This window comes from Anarhichas minor, unplaced genomic scaffold (genome assembly GCF_050575085.1).
Source record: "Anarhichas minor isolate MPS153535 unplaced genomic scaffold, ASM5057508v1 ptg000073l, whole genome shotgun sequence".
Lineage (NCBI taxonomy): Eukaryota > Metazoa > Chordata > Actinopteri > Perciformes > Anarhichadidae > Anarhichas > Anarhichas minor.
This window is the reverse complement of record NW_027466519.1, coordinates 3,905,712-3,928,288: the sequence shown is the minus strand read 5'-3', so window position 1 is coordinate 3,928,288 and position 22,577 is coordinate 3,905,712. Positions and strand designations below refer to the sequence as shown.

At 46.0% G+C, this 22,577-nt stretch overlaps 1 protein-coding gene across 1 annotated transcript; it reads right to left on the bottom strand.

The window, feature by feature from the left end:
* Window positions 1-455: 455 nt before the first annotated feature.
* Window positions 456-22,333, bottom strand: tprn (taperin). Its single transcript, XM_076079929.1, has 4 exons — window positions 19,993-22,333; window positions 4,441-4,630; window positions 2,549-2,673; window positions 456-2,116 (listed from the first exon to the last, which is right to left on the bottom strand). The coding sequence occupies exons 1-4, from the start codon at window positions 22,168-22,170 to the stop codon at window positions 2,054-2,056; spliced, it is 2,556 nt and encodes an 851-aa protein (XP_075936044.1). The 5' UTR covers window positions 22,171-22,333; the 3' UTR covers window positions 456-2,053.
* Between the last annotated feature and the right edge of the window lie 244 nt (window positions 22,334-22,577).

The window sequence follows — 22,577 nt, the reverse complement described above, 5'->3', positions numbered from 1 at the left end:
GACCTCTGTGGGAAACGACACTCTGGCTTCGGTTTGTGGTCACAGCGACAAGTCCGACAATCATAAGACTTTTGATGCAAGGCTGTGGCAAACAGTACAAAAAACAAAACGTGGCATTCATCGGCAGTGCGTTCATCATGTACAGCTGCAGAGTTCTGTCCCACAATGCCATTCATTCATTTAGATTTAAAACAAAACCCTTCAACTGGTCTTGCTCTTTTAAGTGCACGTGTCCTCTTGTCGCCCACTCTGTTCCTTCACAAAGATAAAAGCAAGACAGTGCGAAGACATTTAACATCCAAGACTCCGGACGAAACAAAAGACAGAAACGCCTCATCCCCTAACAGCAGAATCCAACCGTGAGGACTCGGCACATTTCATGTTGATTGGAGAAATGAAAGAAAGGACAGAAGTACTTCTGAGAAACTGTACAACAATACTGGCTGAAGGGCGTGTAGAGAATGAACGTGAGGCCGTTACAGCAACACTTTTAATCACTTGGCATCATGAGTTTAAAAACAACAAAGAAAAATCATCTGGAAACTTGGTGCATTCTTGTATAAAAAAAAAAATCATTACATATTCTCTCAACACACACACAGTCTTGCATTCGCTCTGACAAACGTGCCACATTGAGAACGATCATAACCGCTGATGCATTCATTACTTCGATGGACCGGCTGCTTTTTTTCTTCGTGGAATGTCAAAGTACATGAGGTCCGACTGGAAAAACAACAACAATAACAAAACGTCCTTCCGCACCAGCAACTTTGTCTTTACAAAATTGTTTTTTTTTTTGTACACGAGCAGGTCTCAGACATGCAAACTTCAACTTTAAGCAGGAATAAATACACGAGAAGCCAGAAAAATAACAAAAAAGGTGTCAGAAGGTCTAACAGCTTTTGATAGAGGATACACAGAACCAGTCTACAGTGCGATGGTTTCCTTTTGTCACCAGCGATACGGACGTACAGACTGCATTGGCGAAGGTCACTTTTTTTCCAAGCGTGTAATCAGAAATTGCCGATCGACAGAAATCTTCCCTTGGCTGCATATTCTCCCCCCCCCCTCCCTCCCTCCCTCCCTCGCCACAAAAAGAGGGGGAGTGTGTGTTGAAGTTTGCTTGCTGTTGAGGCTCTTCACACTGAACTTCCAGCAGCTTCGTTACAGCAGAAGTTTGCCAGAAAACATACAAAAATAACACAAAAAAAGGCATACAGAAGCTTTACAGTAAAAGAGAACCGACCGAGCTGATGGCTCAAATCAAAACATGCAGGTACAAAAAAAAGACAAAAAATGAACTACATTTGTGGCACCCTTTCACCATGTTTGAGTGTGCCGGCGATCTACACAAGCAGACGCGTCCTCCACGTCCTACTGACATGTTTCCATGCTAACACTGAACTCTGTCACCGTGGCGTTTCCTACACGTGGGCACTGGCGGCTTCCTGTCCTTTGTGAGGAGTTTGGTCACTCGCTTTTTTAAGCTCCTTCGCTTGTCAACGTCTCTCCAACAAACCCGAAGCAAGGAGACTTGGAAGCAGGGAATCAGGGGGAAGGGGAAGGGGAAGGGGGGGGGGGGGGGGGGGTGAAGTCAGTGAATTTCTTCCAGAGTCTGGAGGGGACGGCGGACGTCTCTCTGGATTTTCTGACAATCCACTTGATCCTGTCCTGTGTTTTAGTTTAGCGAGGATGAGGAAGGGAGGCCGACAGATCAACTGTCCGGGGATCTTTGGGGAAAACACAGTCCAGCTGCTTTTGGATGTGTCGCTTCAGGTCAGGAAGAGGGTGGGAATCGAAACAGCTCCTCTGCTCCCATATGCAGTCGATAACGTGGCGTGTGGCAGTTCCGTGGCAGGAGATTAGCGAAAAAACAACAACAAAGGAACAAAAAACACTACGTTTCCTGTCTGATCAGGAAGATGTGCTTAGAGGTGGCTGGAGTGTCGAGCTGGAGGCAGTCCAGGCCCAGGAGTGGCGGACCCCGCCGGGCTCCGGCTGCAGGCTGGTCCCACAGGTGTGGTGCTACTGTACAGCTGATCGGTCCGACGGATCAGAAGTAAAGGGCGGGCTCGCTGCTGTAGTCGGACAGGGACGAGCAGTCTGCCGGTGTGAGCTGAGGAGAAAAGACGAAGTTTAAATGTTGGAAATTCAACTTGAAAGCTAATGTCATTATATAGCAGACCTCTTTTCGCTAGTTTCCACACACAAGGTGCTTGAAAGTATTTATCAATAACATTTCAGACTTTTAAAGACTTTTTTCCTGATAGTTGATAGAAATCAAGACTAAAACTATCAAAAAAAATGATTACAAAATTAAACCATATTCTGATAGTCTGCCAGAGCACACTGCACCACAAAAACTACACAACTAAGACCTGAGTTTAAGACATAAAACCGCACACTGAAAGGCACAATCCATAATTAATAATCCATCCATAATGTAAGGAGAAAGTCTTGCCCCACCGCCCAAAACATAAAACACGAGATGGGACTCTAAAACAGAGACGGTGTAAACAGTTTGATGAGTGGAGGAGTTCTCTCTCACCATAACCTCCTCGCTCATCTGCGTCTGTTGGGAAGTGGCGTCCTCCTGGTAAACACTCTCCTCATGTTTGTGCTCCTGCCAGGCGCTGAAGTCCACCGAGTGCTTGGGAATGTAGCTGGAAAGGTCTGCGGACAATGAAACATCATGCGTCACTAAAAATGTAAAGAACCTTTTTGTGTAGTTGCTACAAACCTTCATTCATTTCAATCCTAAACCCGGTACACTGATGCGTTTGTACCGTTCCCTTTTGTGTCGACGACACATTATTCTGTCATTTATGAGATACTATTTTTTTTTATAAGGTACAAGTAGGAAGTTAGCTGATGAAGTCAAAGTGGAAAATGTGAGAGATTGCACTGATTCCCCAGATTTCAGCTGATCAGAAAGAAGCCTGAGAACCAGAACACATAGTACAGAAATATTTACTTCAACAAATCTCACAAGTGCCTTCACAATGAAAAAATGCCTCCTAATAATATTGAAAATATATAGTATATAAAGGGGGTTTCAGTGAATATAGACCTTAAGCCTGCTGGCATTAGGCAAGTACAAACACAATTAGCACTAAGTTCTGCCCTGAAGCAGGTCACCTAGTGGAAAGGTCTTCTTTAATATTCATTTCATGGTGAGAAGTACCAAAGAATGAGGGACTGCTACAAACACATTTAGTTAAATGTGATCCACAATGTGTCCACTAGAGGTCTCTGTCATCATGCGTAACGCTGTCTGTCGCACTTCTACCATCCGCATGAGGGTAGTAATGTTGTAATAATGAAGCAAGGACCTGATCAGACAACTTTGTAGTTTTGAGATGACATAGAAAGAAAATAGGCAAAGTCTTTGTCATATACGATATTCTATATTTTACAGCCAAATCCATATCATTCAACAGGACATAACACAGGCCCTTCGTATTTAGTCCAACGCCATGCGATGTGCATCAGCTTTAAGAAGGGAAAAACAGCAGTTTTATGTGCATTTAAACACAAAGTGGGGAAAAGACACTGGAGCTGAACTCTGTGTCCACATGAAGATTGAAATACCACAGAACTAGGCTCCAGAAGCCCTTGTGACTCAGCCTCAGCTTAAGTTATATGTCAACAGCTTTACAAAGCAGGTGTTTAAGGATAGGCTGCTGTATGTAAACTGAAAGAAATAACATAATAAAGTAAAACACTGTCCCTGTTCCCGTCTTCCAAGATCTTGCTCACGTATCGGACGTTGAACAGTAGGAGTGGTGTCATCGGCACCAAAAATAACTTTTTACTGCTTCACTAGTCTTTTTATTTGGTCATTAACAGCCCATCATGAGAATGCAAAGTGTAAATAATACTTCGCCATAACATTGCACCTTGAACTCATAGATACGCAGAGGATTGTGAGAAAGGGATGGTGACTTACAGTATATACTGCAAAATGTGACCGGATGGTATTTCTGGCATACTGCATTTGACATATTATGTATTGAGAAATACTAAATATTTTTCTGGCATACTAAATAGTATAGTAGTATACATATTATGCCAACAAAGTTAGATTTTCATGTATAACGACAAGAAATGTTGACCTAATGGTTGACAGCTAGATTCAGAGGGTCACCAGCCAAAATATAACACAGGATTCACCCTCTGGGGACCATGACTGACAGCAGTGACAGTAAAGAGACACTAGGCCATTCCATTTCAAGGCACCTTGTTGTAGACTTGAGTGATGGACAAGTAGAAATTTAGATTTTTGTTTAAAAATAAAGGTCAGAGGGCCAAGGAAATCTTTAGGGATCATCCTTTGGGTCCATGAATAATCTGCAGGAAATATCTAACCCACATGTTCACCACAAAAAACATAGAAGTTGACCGCGTTCCTCCACTTCGTCACATTTCATGTCGTCTCACCGTTGCTGTTGTTCGAGTGGGTGAGCGAGCCGGTGAAACCGGGTCGAGGGATGTGGATGCGTCCCACCATGCTCGGCTGTTCGTCCGCCGCCTTCTCGTCCTCGTCCTCGTCCCCGCTGTCCCACGCGCTGCTCTCTGACGGATACTCGTACGTACTCTGGAGGCTCGACTCATTGAAGGAGATCTTGAGCTGCAAAAGACACAGACAGAGACAGAAAAATGAGAATAAGTGCTGTGATTTGGTAATATTTTCTCTTTTTTTCCCCCATTTGTGTTGTATTGTGGCACTGATTTCCACTGCCTCCATATTTTATTTTCACTTTACTGACAACACGATAAAGAAAATAGCACCAGTCACCAGCCAAACTTGGGCTGGTGCCTGTTACTGTGTTTTTTATGTTGCTTGCTGGAAAATAAGAAAAGGAGACGATAAGAACATTTCTACTGTTTTCACAAGATTCATTTTCCCCAGAAGGCCACTGTTCACACCTCAGCCACTTTAGTCAGTTTACACGGGGCCGGCTCAAGCTTTTTTTTTTGGGGCTCCACAAGCAAGATTTGCTAGCATTTCCCAGGGCTTTCAACCACTTCTCATGGTCGTCACCAGCAGCTGGCATGTGCTCAGTTGTACAGTCAGTATAACTATATGTACATACCCATATACAAGCACGTTTTCATTTCTAAATCGATTCGATTTCGACCCTCAAAGTCAAAAGCAGGATAAAAATGTCCGAAGTGTAAAAAAAAGAAAAACACTTCAAAGGCAGCAAAGCGTAGCTGACCTCAAAACCCTCCTGCTTACCTGAAGTCACCGCGTGGCAACAGTTTGAGTAATGTCAACAACCAACGCAAAACAGAAAAACTGCATAAGAAGTCTGCAGCGACCAATGGACCTAAAGCGTTATTTTATTAACTCCACAAATGTGCCCCTCCAGTAAATCCCCAAAATGCCCTCTCAGCTCCATGTTTTGGTATTTGGGGGCACTATAATAAAAACAGAGAATCCATCCTAAAATGGTTCAATGACGCATCATTCTTAATTACAGAAGAACAAACTTTACAGGCATTAGAAAGCTTCACATTTCAAAGCAAGTTTTTAAATCAAGACCGACATCCCTCCTCTCTGCATTTTACGAGCACAGTAAACATTAACGACTTATTACTTCCTTATTGCTCTATCAACCTTCTATATTTAACACCATCACGTGACTCAGCCCTTTGCTCACACTGCAGCAATGCCAGTTTAGCTCAACACCGACATACTACCTCATAACTTATTCAGCAGAGCCTTTAATTGGGATTCTTGGAGAGCCAGCTGCAGTTTGTTTAGCGTGTGTACTGTACTTTACGCATCCTTTTGAGCGGGACAGGTGGCAGCCTCGCAGGAGCCCGGGGCCCGTGATTGATGGTCTCGGGGCGTTCGCTGCAGGACATGTCTGCTTTGGCAAATGCTTCAGTGGTCCGCGAACACGGAGCCGTGGGGTGAGACGGGCCCTCGCACTTTGCTGCACTGTGTAATCCAACATGAATGGCAACTCTACCGTCGGAGGCTTGGGCGGTTTTAAGCTGTCAGCGAGCGCACGGACTGGCATGTATCCTCCAAGGAGACGCCTCGTCCCTTCAGAGGAAGAGCGGGACAGGTTACTGCTACGATTACATTTCCATATGGTTTGAGTTACTGTACTGTGCATTCAGACGGAATTCAATTCAGTTTTGACATTTTGAGCAATCAACATTTGTCAGATTTTAGAAAAAGTGATGATACTCTCTATCTATAATAGGTGTTTTCCTCTGTTTTGATTGTTTTTTGTCAACTTTACTTATGCACCTAACTCTACAAGGTTTTTATTATTACCCCAGAGCAGTCATGGAGGCGTGACGGCCAATTCGCACATACATATTACAGCATGTTTGTCCACGTCTGCTGACTGCTCTTAACACGTTGTACCTGGCTCCATCTACTCTGCAGGCCCTGATCTAAATCTGCCCTAATCTCCGTCACAAGGCCATGACTCAAGACCAGTCAGGGTCCACACTCGAGGAGCGTGTGTGTCATAAAGACATGGAAGCATGGCAGCGCACGTTTTCTTACTCAATAACGTGGCAATTCTATTATAATATAATAATAATATTATATAATTATAATACATAGCCCATTTCACATTCTGAATGTGTCCCATTTTATTTCCAGTTGCCGTGTATGTGAATGACATCAGCTGACAGGAAGTCAACATGGACTACTATGAACAAGGGTCTTTAGGTTCAGCACACGGGTATAGATTAAAGACAAGCGTATACAGACTCTACATCAGGGTCTTGAGGTTCAGGCCGATGGATTAAAACAAGAGTCTTTAGATGGTGGAGAGTCTACAGATTCCAGACGAGGGCCAGTAGATTCAGGACTATACATTAAGAACAAGGGTCCACACACGACTGATTGGGGATCTAGGGAGAGTCTATATATTCATTACAAGGATCTTTTCTTTTCATACATATTTAATAAGCATTATTGGAGGGATCCAAGATATTTCATTGCCAACGACGACTGCTTCTCTGTAATTGTTGTGCACGTGACAATAAATAAGTTGAAACTTGAGGAGGCAGCGTGGAGTAGAGCGAGGGTTCAGAGGACAGCCTGTGAACCCTGCCAACTAAACAATGGAGCTCTTACAACCGCAACCTTTCAACCAATTACTCACTTATGTCACCTAATGAGAAGTACTTTCATGTGGAGTGTGTGATTTCTGGGGTTTTGACCCACAACGTTCAGCTACATCAGTTGTTTTACATTTTTGACTCAAGGTTTCATGGTAAGGTATTATAAAAAAAAAATATCATCAACATCTTCTGCTAGTTGGAAGAATGAAGCAAAGACAAATGTGATGGTTTTAGACACCCTGACAGATCTCACTTTTCACTCACTGGATTGTCAACAAAACAACAGCATCTCTTCCTCCTCGACTACGTTCCTACATTAGTATTCAGCCACAGTAACAGTACAATCCACAAAACAAATCAAATGCTGTGTATAAATATATATTGACACTATGTTCCCGTCTTTAAACAGGGCCCTCAGTCCCAGGCGTCCCCTATTTTTAGCACCAAAACCTCGTTGTTTTTTTGGGTTCCTGTGCTCACTCTTACACCATGAAAAGCCTTTGCTTGCTAAACTGGCATCCTGTCTTAGAGGAAGTCTCAGGATGCCAAAAGCGAGTCCATCAATAAATCAGGCTAGCCGCTGGGCTCGCTTCCTCTTTCACTGTCTGTCACTTTTCTTTTCTCGTCTGGTCTAGCGGCACTCTCCTCGCATGAGACTTCACTGCGATGCCTCGGTCCGTGTCCTCTCTCTGACTTTACGTTTCAGCTGCTTTAGCAGCAGCATTGATCCAACTTAGAGGTGAAGAAAGAGGAGCATTAAAAAATGGGGTGGGGGGGGGGGGGGTGGGGGGCAACAGCCTGCTGCTGCTCATGGCTGAGCTTCAGCTGTGGGTCTTTTTCATCTCAGTGATAAAAGCCTGCATCATGGAGGCAGAAGTGATTTGTCTTCTGTCCTCAGGCTGTGGGACGGGGCCAATAGGGGCCCGACTCGGCCCTGCTGTCCTCCTTATTCACCGCAGGGAGCTCAGACGGGACGCTGTGGCATTAACAGGCCACCAACAACTGACTCATTATTCTGGTTTTGTTTTATACCATCAAAGACTGACTGTGAAGCTCAGGGTGTGTGTGTGTGTGTGTGTGTGTGTGTGTGTGTATACGAGGCTATTGCTTTGTGTCAGCCAGCGTTAATATAACTTTAACAGTACTAAGAGAATCTTGTTCAGGAGGTGACCTTAATCTATAGAAACAGACTATGTTTTGTAGACAATGTATTGCTATTGCAGGCTATTATTAGGTTCTTATTATTATTAAAGCAGGTAATTTAATGTAGCAAGTCGTCCAATATGAACAGTATTTAAAATAGGCTCTTGCAAGTATGACTATGGGTTTAGGCAGTTTACACAGACAGCACCTTCATATACAACATATGACTCATCATTGCAATATGTGTATGCATGGGTTATTTGTGTGAAGTAAAGAAAATCCCGTGTCTGTGATAAGTTAAGAGTTTTGGAAGAAAACGTACGGCCTCCAGATCTTAAGCTTGACCTTTAATCAAAGCATGATATTGTTTGAGTTCATATTACTTTTCAAATGTAATGTCTACATTGTATTGTGTATAAAACAGGAGTTAAAAGTCAGGGAGAAATGAAGGAAATGGGAGGGAGGATTTCAAAATAACACTAAAGAGAAAAAAAGAAATCTTTGCGACACAATCAAACTGTTCAGGAAGCTAGTAGAATCATTTAAAAAAAAAAAATTTTTTAAGCTTGTGCTGAAAAAACAAAACAAGAGGGGGCTTTGAAGCTGAATACAAAATGAAACGGACTTGTTAGGACTGCGGTTGTCTGCAGAGTCTGGAGCAGCTGGTGCATCAGCAGCAGCAGCAGCAGCACCCTCAACACCACCAGACCAAGACGTCAGATGAGGGAAGACGCCGAGCTGAGCAAATCATATTTACCCCACAGGTTCCTTTCCCCCCAAAATCTCATCAGCTCTATTTTGTTGTTGTTTGCATGTTTTGTACGAGGCACAAAGGGGGCCGTGGGGAAGGACAGACAAAGGAAGAAGTGAGTGAGAGAGGAAGAAGAGAGATTATGTCTTCATGAATGTGTCGCGGCCAATGGGCCAGATGGGAGCAGTGCCAGGAATGTTTTCCAGGCCACGCTGCATGGCGTGTCCTCGTTTGGCGAAAATTGGTTCCTACTGAATGAACACACATACACACACACACACACACACACACACACAAGCTCCCCGGCAGTGCTGATGGGGTTGGCCTCCAAAGCCGCTTGGTTGCAGTGGAGCTGCGACACAATAGTGCAAGCTAACAACGGAGGGTGTAGCAGCAGCAGCATGTGAGCGTCTGTGTTTACTCGATGTGCGTCTCACTGGGCGTGCATCTCATCAAAAAGCGTTTCCACATCTATCTCAGTGGAGCCAGGTGGCACCGGGCGTGGTTGTGGACGGCCGTGTCGGTATTGGTTGTGCACCTGCTCATTGAATGCATCTGGTGAATGCAACAACCAGAGTATTTCAAAACATTTCTGCCACATGACGGGTGCCTAACGCTGCACGTTAAAGTCCTTTTAAAAGGACTAATGTTGTGTACCTGCTCGGAGGAGACCGGCCAGGTGATTAGGGCTAATCTCCAGCCTGGTAGATAATATTAGAACGGCACCACAATGAACCGGCTGAGGAGTTTTACTGCAGTTGCACAACAGAGGGATAATAAAGCCGACAAGGACTCAAACAAAGCATGCGGCGCACCTCTCCACTGTGCTGGTAAATTGGGATAACTAGTGTGAACCAGAGGGCCTTGTTTTGGAGAGACAAAGTGGTGGCTGCAGCATTAATGATCAGATGGAGAACATATTCTCCTCCTTTTTAAAAAAAATGTTTTTATCGTGACCTACATTTAAGACATGAATAGAAACTCTTCCACCAAACAACTTCTTACAGCCACGCCAGTAAAACAAGAGTAAAAGAATATTCAGACTCGTTGGGTTGCACGTGACTGTTTGCTTTGTCAGTATCAGTTTCACCTCTGCGTGTTCAGAGAGACACGAGACGTGTTTAGCCTAGCTTAGCATAGCTCGAGCAGCTTCGTCAGAGATGCCTTGCAGTATTTCAGGCAAGTAGATAGAAAACACTGCCGCTAACAGTTGTGACATTACAGATGAATGACATTCAATAACACAGGACTTCAAAAGGGTTATATAATAAAGTCAAAGACTTTTGGTCAGTTGTGGTTGTTGGTATGAAGAAAGAGATGCAGGAGTGATCCGTTGACTAGGCTACATGTTACTACTGACAAACCAACATAGTGAATAACTATCTTCATCCATTAAATCGCACAGTCATCCAAAACAAAACAATAACAAAACAATAAGTCCAGGTCTTGAGATATTCATCCCTAGTTTTAATAGTAACAGTCTTTACAAGGAGTATTTCTTCGACAATATTAACGGTTAATAAGAAATAAAAGATTCAAATGATTTAATTAACCTGAAAAGCATAGTAGTAAAAAAAGTACCCACGCTTTGTCAGCCCTGAGTAATGTCTGCAGGTATACCATTCATCCCCAATGACCTTCACCAATAAGGTTAGGCAGCCTGTAGGTAAGCTAAAAGGGCAAAAAAACAAACAAGCAAAACAAACCACCAAGAACTCGCTGCACTTCCTGCCGCTGGGTTGTTGAGCTAAATGCTCAGAATACATAGCTATAACTGACGGCTCTCTTCTCTCTTCTGGTCTATGGTGGCAGAACAGTAAGAGAACGATCGTCAGAGATATTTGAATAACAAAATCAACCTGAAACCCAAACTATTTTCATCCAGATAAACATGGACCGGGAGGAGAGAGGTGGTGGTGTAGGAAAAAAATAAGTTCACCACACAGGTCAGAACACAACAACACATCACCACAACTAGGCTTTACTTGTGTGATGCTGCAACAGCAACTTACAGCACTGTATAATGTGCCATTAACGGTCATGATTACTCCTCTGTGCCCCGACACTACAAGAACACAAGCCTCTCCTGCTGTATGCAAGAGGAACGAAGCCCTTCCAGACCGAAACGGAGCCCTGATTGGTTTGAAATCATTAGCAACTGTTGGTGTAACCCAGCGCTTCAAGCACATTCTTTACAGTAATTATGAGCAATTTACTGAAAAGGCACCAACAGCTGCCAATGAGACACAACCTGGCAGCAGATTGCCTTCAATAAACTAACAACAGAAACGGCAAACAAAATAACTTATGCAGAGATTGAATCCTGCAGTGTCCCGCTCCAACCCAAATATCAGACCTTCAGGTTGTCGGTGACCCAAAACATGTCAGTGAAAGGTCAGTGCACACCTACTGGAAAAAAAAAACACCCTGTAGCCGTGATCCAGGCAGTGGATTCAGGTCACAAACGTACACGCTCTTGTGTAGGTGCCATCAGACTCCCCATTGTGCATTAGGTTAAATCGGCTCAGTGTTTACGTGGACGTGCTCCAAGTGCTACAACCGTCGACGATCGCCACACTGATTGTCGACTGTGGGAGCTCGTTCTCGAGTGTAGGTGGCTGGTGGCAGCAAGCGGCGCAAAATGTGAAAAATCTGTGTTTACTCTGCCGTGTCTCAAGACAGTGTGAGTCACTGCTGTAATAGTATGCCCTTTGTGGGGAGTTTTAGGTCTCCCTGTGCTACCAGGGCTGGTTTATCAGACTGACAAGAAATGGATGGGAGAGGAGACACATTTCCCAAAAACCTTGTGTCAGCGAGACCCCAAACAGACCTGTGGGGCCGTCCAAACAATATTGTGTCCCATCTAAGAACGTTGTGCTGATAAGAATGCTATGTCTGCACACGTTGCATATGTAACGTGATACCAGCAGGGTGGAGATCGAAACCCGTCAGCCGTCCATACACTGTCATTGTGGGAGCCTTAAGGGGCGTTAAATACAGAAAAGATAACTTCTGGACTGTGGAATGAAAGTGTCAGGACAAAGGACAGGATGGGATCCCACGCTGGATCAGGATCAAGGATATTCTCTGGGGTCTATATGATCTATGTTGGATCAGAACCTCATTGTTAATATAATGGTTTGTCTATCACTCACAACACTTTGTAACCTTCAGGAAGTGAAGAGGAGCCAATGGGTGTGTCTACCATTGCTCCTTAGATGAACTGGTGGTGAACTCCAGTCAATTGGATTTCAGGCGGTGATAAGGCTTTCTTTTCCGGGAACTTTGGGTCAGAGATAAGTCATCAATGATCGACACGGTTTCACGGCAGCACATGGTAAAGATGTCACACACCAAATAAGGTGCAGGGTAATGTGCACATCCAGGACAAAAGCAGCAGGAAGTCCAAATGTTGCGCCAATAAAGATTTTTTGGGGGCGCTTTTGCAATGTTCTGTATGCAAACTACTTCTCTGCTTCCTTTGAATGACGTAAACAACATATTTTCTAAGAGTTTGGTATAAATAGTGTAAACTGTACCATCATGGCCCTGCTAACAGCTCAAGATGGCTAAGTCGATCAGGCGGATCCATTTCTTTGGCCGGGTATATTTTCTGTTTAGTACGAATTAGCAGATGGTGAACATTACCTGATAAATATCAGCAAGCATGTTGGCATGCTAGCATTAACATTGAGCTTAGTTAGCACTGGTTGGCTAAAGTACAGCCTTGAAGAGCCACATGGCTGTAGAGTAGTTTTGTTGTTATGGGTTGTTATGGGTAAAAAGAAAGAAGCATATATATATATATATACACACACACACGATACAAGATGGTACACGTAAGTGAACAAATGAAAACAGACTTTTTCAACCCTGCACTGAAATAACTGACCTTGGCTTCGCACTGGGCCTCATGAAAACACACCAGTCCTCTCCCAAACATCAGAGGGCTGTTTGGGTCTCCTCCCACAGACACACATATTTAAGTTGGCTGATTACAGAACATGCTCACCAGGAAACCCGTTCAAACATCTTTATTAGAGGAGGTTTCACTGTGACGCTGCTCTGCGTCCACTCAAAATGCTCCTCGTGGCAACTGCGTATATCTACCAATTACAAAATCTACGACATCAGCACTGATGTAACGGCGCGCACGTGTGTGTGTGTGTGTGTGTGTGTGAGAAGCAGAGAGTGTGTGTCCTTATCCTGGAATCCTAATGACAGGATAGAATGGCCGCGACTCGTGTTGCCCCGGCGACAGGCGCCATGGATATGTGACAAAGGGAAACGGGAGAGTGGAAGTAGAGGCAGACGGTCAGAGAGAGAGAGAGAGAGAGAGAGAGAGAGAGAGAGAGAGAGAGAGAGATAGAGAGAGAGAGACGACAGACAGACAGACAGACAGCTTTTGATCATGTAAACAGGACAACAAATCATTAAGGAACAACAATGATTCACACCAAAACGCCGCACATCTCAGGCCTGGCACGAGGACCTGTTCACCACGAAAACAGTCAGGTCCTGTAGATATCACACAGCCTCCGTGGATTTGAATAACATTTACATTACGCACAGAAAGCACCACATACGGCCCAAGATTCCAGGCAGCGCTTTGCATTTGAGATCGAGAACAGGAGAACTGGATGTACTCTTCAGCCATCAAGGCTTTACCAAAGATGTTTACCTTTCAGCTATCAAGACAGCCAAACTAATTGATCCAGTGAAGGTGCATGTCACAGCCGATGGTGGAGAAAGAAACGCTACAGCTATGAAAAGTCGGTGGTTTCTACCTGCTTCTGTCACTCGCCCACTCTGCTTCTTTTTATAAACTTTCAAAAAGCCCCTTCTGTTAACGTCCTCCGCTTTTAGCCTCTTCATCTTCTTACTCATGCACTCTAACAGACACACACACACGTGGACAAACACACTGAATTAAACATGACTGCGATAGTGGGGCTTTGCTGGCTGAATTCTAATTACACTGACTTTGCCTGCTCGCATGGGCCTGAGGCCTGTGTGGGAAACCTGCAAGTGTGTATACGTACGGGCCAGAAATTAGGCACGGTGGAGCATCTGTGAGTCTCTATGTGTGTGTGTGTGTGTGTGTGTGTGTGTGTCTCTATGTGTGTGACTCTGTGTGTGTGCGTGTGTGTGTCCACATCCTGCAGCCACAGCGCCCTCGGAAGAAACGAGCTTGTCAAACGGAAACCATATTGCATTAGTCATAAAAAGAGAACCAGCGCCTCTCTCCAAATAAAAATGAAAGCATCTTTACCTTCAAACCATCATCAGAAGATCCTCCGCCTGTTAACGTAGTTTAGTTTCTTATAAGAAGAACGGTACACGTGGAGAAACTGCAACAGTTTAAGACTTAAAAAGCTGAATTTAAAGCTGCCCTAATTGATGTATTTTCATTACCTACGGATCAATTAACTGTCTGTAATGTGAAAGGGGTTGCTTGTAGAAGAGAATGATCACCCTACACACCACACTGCTCCTCCACACTCTGCACTGGTGGCTGCTTGAATCCAGTTCAAGACACTGGTCCTTGTTTATCATGCTGTGAATGGCTCAGGTCCATCCTACACCCCAGCCTGTCCACTACTCTCTGCTACTGCCAATCGCTGCTCCCTCACTCCGAGGAGGGACCAGCAACCACTCTACTAAGTCACAACTGTACAAACTGATGGACTTGCATGATTGTTGCAGTTTTGGTTGAATTCACTCATTGTAAGTCGCTTTGGATAAAAGCATCAGCTTAATGAATGTAATGTAATCAGCTTTCAGTATCAGGAATCAGTCTCTTAGTCTCTCGCCAACTTTATTTTCAGTCGCAACAGCTCTGACCAGATGTCAGACAGACAAGGTTAGCTGATGAACATAGTGGAGAGACACGTACTTTTCTCTGGAGCTGCTGGAAAGCAAAACAAAGTTAAAAAGGACGTTGAAACATTGACTTACATTCATCAGAAAGCCAGAAACACGACTGCAAAAGGAATGCTAACGCTGGATGAGTAAATTAGGTATTTAGTGTTAAGTTACGGACACAGTTACTCTTTAAAAATGCACTGTCCCAAGGCTTTTCTCTTGGTTTCTAAACAGTGAATTTTAACTTCAACACACTCCTAATCTGAAGGACTTCTCCTGTCGCTAGAGCGCAGCCTCAATAAAGAAAAAAAAAAAAAAAACATACATGAGCAGGGGCAGCAGGCTTTTATTTTGAAATGATTTCTTCTTTTTAAAGCTAGTGGGTGTGGCGGTAGGTTTTCAGGAAGTATAAGGGAGGAGAGATAGGGAATGTCTACTGGGTGGTAAATAATTAAACACAATGGACTTTCACACCTGTAGCCCTGGCGCACAATGTAAATGTAGGAGTTTGCCCTTTCATTGGCCTTCCTGTGTTACAGGGAGCTTTTAAGCATTTAGCTTTGGGTATTTTTAGCATGCATGTATGCCATTTAACCACAATGAAAAACAGATGAAGATTATGTCCTTCACATGCATGCACAGCAGAGGAATGTACTCAATGCTGCAAAAACAGGACTTTGATACGACGAGTGTAACTTTCTCATAAAGCAGCTGTTCACGCTAGCTTGTAACTTCATTGTTGCGTCATGGCATCAATACATACTGTCAATATGTACTTAGTACTATAGCTACAGAGCGCTGCAGGAATGAGTCGGTAAACTCGGAAATGGGTCAGCATTTTTTTTGCACTTTCGAGATTTTTACTTTTTTGTTCTACGATACGGAAATACGCCAGTAAATCCTCCTCTTGTGAATTTTGAAGCTGTTACGTGTCTTAAAAAAGGCAACTGTCAACAGAGAACAGAAATTTACAAATGTTACATTATAGTTAAAGAAGACCACACAGAATAGCCTAAATGTGTGTGATTTGGTTAAAGAGATCCAGAGATTTTACTGTCTTCCCCACTTTCCCTGAGTCAGAAACTAATAAATGCATTTGGACAATCCTTTGAGATTCAGTGTTGTCTGGCATCCGGGATTTGAGTGAAACTAAGCAGAGTAATCGTGCTATTGTTGCTTTCACACCTGACAAACCAACTGGAGTAAACGTGAAGTCACATGAATTGTCAGGTAACTCAGTGATTGGAGAGCTTGGGTGACTGTCATTGTGCATCATCAGTGCCACAATAATTGAACTCCGGTGACTGTCTTAATTGCATTCAATGCATCTTCTCTGATGTCATAAAGGGCTCAAAAGCCAAAAAAGGGAAAAGTGCAACTGGACTCACTTTCTGATGTATCAGGGAACATGCCTGCACCCACCTGCTGAAGCGCATATGCATTACCAAAGGATATTTTATGATCATAAACAACGTTTACTCAGCACTTAGGACAGTGGATCCCTACCACGCACTCCCACAGCCCTATCGCATGGCTTCAAGCAGGCTACACATTCGATAGATGGGGCGGCCTTAATGGAATCCTTTAATAGCATTTGACTGTGAGGAAACAACAGATTGACACACAATCCTCTTCACCAAACCTAGCCATTAGCGTTCAGAGGAATCGTACCGTGATGGAATCATCCATTGAGATATCCTGAAATGCAATGACGTCGTCTAAATTGATAATAACGAGCACATACTAACTCAAAGTCCTCAGAAAATCTGATCAAACTCAGTTAAATCAAACTACTGTCTAAATCTGATTGTGTGCATGTATGTTAACATAGTCAGTTGAAACCGTTTTGTTTATTTTGCACTGAAGCTCTTAATAATAAAATGAGAAAATACTCCGTGCTTCTCATTTATCACGTATTAAATGGCTTTACCATGTGTTTATTTCATATAGACTGTTTAACCCAAGAAGAACTATTGTGATATATATTGTTATCGATATATGAAATTACCTATATTGTGATAGAAGATTTTGACCATATCGCCCAGCCCTAAGTTTAAAAACAATTAGTCATCCGAGTGGTTCGTCTGTGTGAACACACAGAAACTACGAACACTGGAAAAAAGGCGGGTGAGCTCCTAAAATCCCTTCCCCTCTCTGTCTCTCTCTCTTTCTCTCTCTCTCTCTCTGGTTGATGTACTGACAAACACATGGGTCCGCCTCCCTTTTCCCATAATAACCGGTCAGAGGGAGCAGAGACTTCAAAAACAAACCACTCCACCCCCTCCCGTGTCTTGTTGCCAGCTCAATCTCTCCTTGATGGAGTGGTGTCTTCCACCACAAGGAAATTTAAAAAAGAATACTGCTCCAGTCAGGACAGCCCACTCCAATCAAACTGCGGGAGAAAAGCGAGTCAATCCTGGTCTGCGTATTTCACCAGAAAGCCAGAGTCGATTTTATGCAAATTGGGGAGTGTTGCGGTACAAGAAGCTGCACTTGACCTACATAGCGCTTCCACAATTCCTTCCCCAATAGAGAGGAGGAGATCACAGGAAGCTGGAAGCCAGGGGGACAAACCTTATTAACCACCAGCGCACAGGAATAAAGCAGTGCACTATGGGTAGAGGGGGGAACAACACAAAGCAGAGTGGTGCTTGTGGAGCGATAGAGACGCGAGTATATGAGACTGTGCTGGATGTGGTCCAGCGTTCAGCACCCACATGCAGCAAGAGGGTGCGATGGATGGGGGTGAAATGTTTTTGGAAAATCTAGAGGAAGAGTTGATGATCTGGTTTGATTCTTAAGTACTGATGTGCATAATGGAACATTCTTTTTTAGCCAAGTTGCTCGTAAAAAATAAAAAAAAATAAAAGGTTTTGGGTTTGCTGGAAAAAAGAACCTGATCCCAGACCGGAGCGCTGAGCCGAGGACATTCTCGGAGGCTGCTCTCACACAGAAGCGGCGCTGGACAAAAATTCCGCAGAAATTATACAGGCCGGGCCGAGCCTCGATGCTTTTGTAATTGGCTGCGCAGCCCTGCTTTTGTAATTGGCTGCGCAGCCCTGCCCAGAAAAGAAAAGAAGGAAGAAAGAAAGAAAAAATCTGACCGAGAAGAGTGGACAGACAACAAAAGGAGAAAGTGTTTGGCTCTGTGAGCGACAAGGACAAAAGACCGGATGAGCTCATGTCTCATGGTCACTGGTATAGTCTGCATGCATGTCATGTGCACGCAATGAAAACACATGCACCAGGACTGTATTTTTAATTCTGGCTACGGTCCCAGAGCTTCTATTGATGCCAAAAATGCAGAATTACAAAGAAACTGTGGAGCAACTCATCTATAAATTCCTATTTAAAGTAATGGTGCAGCAATAAAAACTATGGCGTTCTGGGTTTGAGTGTCTACTGACTGCTGAGGCCGGGCATCGTTTGAAAAGTTTCCATACAATATGCCAATATGACAGCTGATGAGAGTTTCAGTCCCGATACCGAAGCTTTACTGATACCTTACTTTGAGAAATATAAAACAGGCTTTAGTAGTTAGATTTACTAGGAGAGCAGAGGATTACAGCAGAACAGGTGAAGGAAACAAGACCGCGGGGCCAACATGGCTGAGACACCGGCCTAGATTGAAGGGCTGCCAAAAGGCTCCAAACATTCTGCATCAGAGGTGGTGCGTTGCTTTGTAAAGCACAAAGGGAAGGGCTGTGATGTAACTGAATGCATTAAACGTTTCCTCTTCCGAGGACAGAGTACAGTAGGCTGAGAGGAAGGGTGAGGGATGACATGCGCCTGTATTAGGCGGGACTTAAACCTAGGATGCTGTGGCTCCACACCCCCAGTGCCTGAACCACCACAATGATCCTAATAATGTGTTACCTTAGAGGTCAAGATTCAAGACGCAGACGGGACGAGATCTTTGGAGCAACACAGCGACCGCCACGCTGAAAATAATGTTCGGCGCTCGAGCCGATCCGCAGCAGAATCTGAAAGCAGCCTGCAGCAACTCCTCTAATTAATTAGAAATACTCTCTGATATCTAATTAATCCCCAATACACATGAAACGGGAGCAATTTGCAGCAAGGACCTTCGCCAGGCAATCTGATTATGATCGCCCAAAAAACACAAACTCTGTTATCATTTAATTATGATTGAGAGGCAGGCCTGGGAATAGCTCAGCTTCAAGCAAAAACACAGATGAATTCAACCGTTAAAAAAGAACCAATAAGTGTGTCCCTCAGAGACTGGGACAGGTCAGAGACCGCCGCGAATCCTGAGGACTGAATACACCCTTGATGAGAAGGTGCAGTCGATAGGCTTGGAGGGCCACCTAACCCAATAATGCGCTCTGTGACAAATAACATGCCTTGTGGGGCGGCGAGGCCCAGGAGAAAGAGCGCCGTGTGTCGCTCTGAGTGGCTGTGTAAACACACGCTTTTTAATCCATTTAGGCGTCAGGGCCCTGAGAGCAGGTCAAGTGATGGGACGTGGAGATTCAGAGTGGCAGACACACTCTGAAAACAACTGGGAGGGATTTAAACATGAGGTGGAAATGCTGCTTGAAAAACAAAACAGCACAGGTGAGCGGAGTGCACTGGCTTGGATCAAGAACAATAAAAAGAAGCACATGCACTGAGATTAAAAAAAACACCAAACGGAGATAACACAAACTGAGCTTTTTCCCTGTGTGACGCTTGACTACTAAATTTAGATCAGAGGAAACTTTCATGATCCACTCGGGAAGATTTGGCACACGTTGTGCGTCCAATTGCGAGGACACAATAATATTCCTGCTGCGAGCTGCAGCGTTTATTTTCATTGAGGAAGAATGATGGAGCTATTAGGGGGGGGCCGCAAATAACGGTTATCATCATCACTGGTGAATTCGTCTTCTTTGTTTTTGATTAACAGTCCTTTAAATGAAAATATTACAAAAGTGATGTCTTCACATGACTTGTTTTTGTCTGCTAGGCCTTTTTGCTTGACAAGTGACTTCCGTCAGCTGATAAGCAAAGTGGTTTGACTAATCACTCAATCAACTAATCTTTTCAGCAGCACTCTGTGTGTGTCCCCCCTCATGCTCGGAGTGTGAAACATTTTTAAAAAGCCACTGATTGGTTCAGTGTTTTGCTCTCACCTTCTTGCCCATGGAGCCCGTCTTGGTGAGGCAGGACTTCTCCAGGGACAGGTACCCGCCGACGACCTCAATCTCCTCCGCAGCGGGGTAGCGTTTCTTCAGCAGGGAGCCCAGCTGAGCATAGGGGGCCTGTGGGGCCTCACTGGAGGCTTCCTGCTGCTGGGGCTCAGGTGAGCTCGACTGGCCCTCGGGCTCCACCCGACGTTTAGGGACCACGGTGAAGGTGTTCTTTCTCCTCTGCATGGGGCTGGGAGCAGGGGCGCGCTGCTGGGGCTCCACTTCAATGTCGTCTATGTTTGTTACCGGCAGCTGATCCACGGGGGGTTGTTCTGGAGCCGGGGACGGGGCAGAGGGGACGGGGGATGGGGCTGGAGAGTCCGAGGGGACCGGAGAGAAGGAGGGTGAAGACGGGACAGCCGGAGAAGAGGGGGGTGAAGACGGGTCAGGTGGAGAGTAGGGAGCTGGGGTAAGAGAGGGAGATGGAGACCGAGGTTCTGAGGTCGGAGGAGGCGCAGGACTTGTGGCAACAGGAGGAGATGGTTCAGGCTTTGATACCCTCACCGACCTCTTGACCTCCTTCTCCTCTAGCAGTTTCTCCTCATTCCTCTTCGAGGGCGTCAAGGTGGGCATGGGGGTGTGGGTGGTTGGCACTCCTGGCGTGGGCACCTCTGCCACTCTGTGGGAAGGGGACGACTTGACGGGGCTGGACGGTACTGGGCTGCCTGTTGCAGATGAGGCAGCAGGACGGCGTTTGGGGATCACTGTGAAGGAGTTACGGGACTGCAGGCGCAGGTTCGCGAGGGCCCGTGCCTGTGTGTCCCCGTCAGGTATTCGGGTGAGGTCTGGCTTTATAGAGGGACGGATCTCAAAGTCAGATGAGGAGCGGGACACCTTGAACGACATGGGGCTGGTGGGGGACTCGGCACGTACTCCGCGGGTCTCTGGGGAGCATGGCACCTTGGGTTTGGGTGGCCCCACAGAGCCCTCCCAGTCTCTCTCTCTGAAGAGCTTGGTTTGCCCCCTGTCTGGCTCATCCCCGGGGCTGACAGCCATACCTTGGCCTTCACTCTCCTCAAACCACTGACGGTAGGAAGACACGGGCTGAGGGGGGCTGCCAAGCTCGGAGACAGCAGGCTGTGGCTTTGGTTTGGAAGACGAAGGACTCGGGAAGACAGGCGACGATGGCTGGCTGCTGCCCGGGCTTCTGACAGACGGGCCTGGTCTGGCCTTTGGCACCAGATCTGGCTGTGGCTTGGCCCAGAGTCGTGGCCTGCTGCTGGCACTACAGTCCAGGTCCAGCAGGTTCTCCGTGCTGCGGGACTTCTTCTGCAGCTTCCCATAGTTGCTGTCAAACTTCTGCAGCATCCGGCTAACCCTGCCTTGACCCTCACCTGTCTCATATGATGGGGCCTCATGATCAGGGCGGCCCAAGGTGCTCAAGTTCTCCTCGCTCTTGCTTATCGTGGTGTCATAAATGACCACTTCCTTGGCTCTTATCTCAGTAACAGCACTCCCTCTCCGGTCCAGGAGGTCGTTCAGAGAGCTGTAACTACTGACGCCGTTTTGCTGCCATTTGGACCCGCTTTTTATCCCTCCAGCTTCCGGAAAGTAATCCGGGTCCGACTCAATTATGATAATGTTCTCGGCGCGGATAGTCCGTATACCGGGTACGCTGCCATACAGCTCCAGGATGTGCTGGACCGGACGAGTGGCGTTGTCTCGGTCCTGTCGCCTCCTCCGCTCCTTCTCCAGCTTGATGAAGGGGTTCTCCTCCAGCGGGCCCAGACTTTCCTGCAGCACCAGGTTCTCACGTCTGTCGTCCTCCCTCGGTGTCGTCCTCTCCGCGTCCGTCGGCCGCGGCTCTTTGTTGTTCGCGAAGTGTTGACTGGCGGTGGTGATGGTGTAGCTTCGCCCGGACCCGCCACTCGGTCCGCTGTCTCTTTTGGGTCCGCCGCTACCGCTGCTGCTGCTGCTGCTGCCGTTCACATTTCCCGTCTGCTCGCCGTTAAGCCGCTGCGAGCCCGCGCCGGTGGGGCTTGTCTCCGCGGCACCGGCTCCTCCAGACCCGCCGCCCTTCGCCTTCCTCCTCTCCAAGATCTCTAGCTTCCAGGCCGGCATCCTCGGGCTCTCTTGCCCGGGCTCTTGGCGGAGGACGCGTAGCTCCCCTCCGCCAGACATTGCGGAGGTTTGTTTGGAGGGGATGAAGAGGAGAGAGGCCGGCTCTGAGGCGCTATGCCGCGGTCTGGTGCGGCTGTAAAACCTGATTCCGGCTCTGACTGTACCTGCAGCACCGATCACCGCACACTCACACTCATCCCTACCGTCTGTTTTTTTCCTCTCTCCTCTCGCTCTGCTTTCTCACCCTCTGACTCCACACAGCCCCTGAACGCGGCCCCGCCCATCCGCAGCAGCACGGGCGGCTTCGGCAGTCCCATCCGCTTCTTGATTGGTCGTTAGATTCTAAGACACGCCCCTCGCTTTCTGTGGAACGCCACACATTGACGCAAACCACTCCCGTTTCTATTGTTGACTGGGCAAGGAAGGCCTGTCAATCAAAAGTGTTGCGTTCAGGTTCAACCCGCCCC

Bases quoted from the DNA above. Each gene is read 5' to 3' on its own strand.
- tprn (XM_076079929.1), bottom strand. From the start codon at position 22,170: ATGTCTGGCGGAGGGGAGCTACGCGTCCTCCGCCAAGAGCCCGGGCAA. The intron at 2,674-4,440 runs GTGAGACGACAT...CATTGTCCGCAG, and splicing joins CCACTCGAACAACAGCAACG to ACCTTTCCAGCTACATTCCC. The intron at 2,117-2,548 runs GTGAGAGAGAAC...TTTTCTCCTCAG, and splicing joins AGATGAGCGAGGAGGTTATG to CTCACACCGGCAGACTGCTC.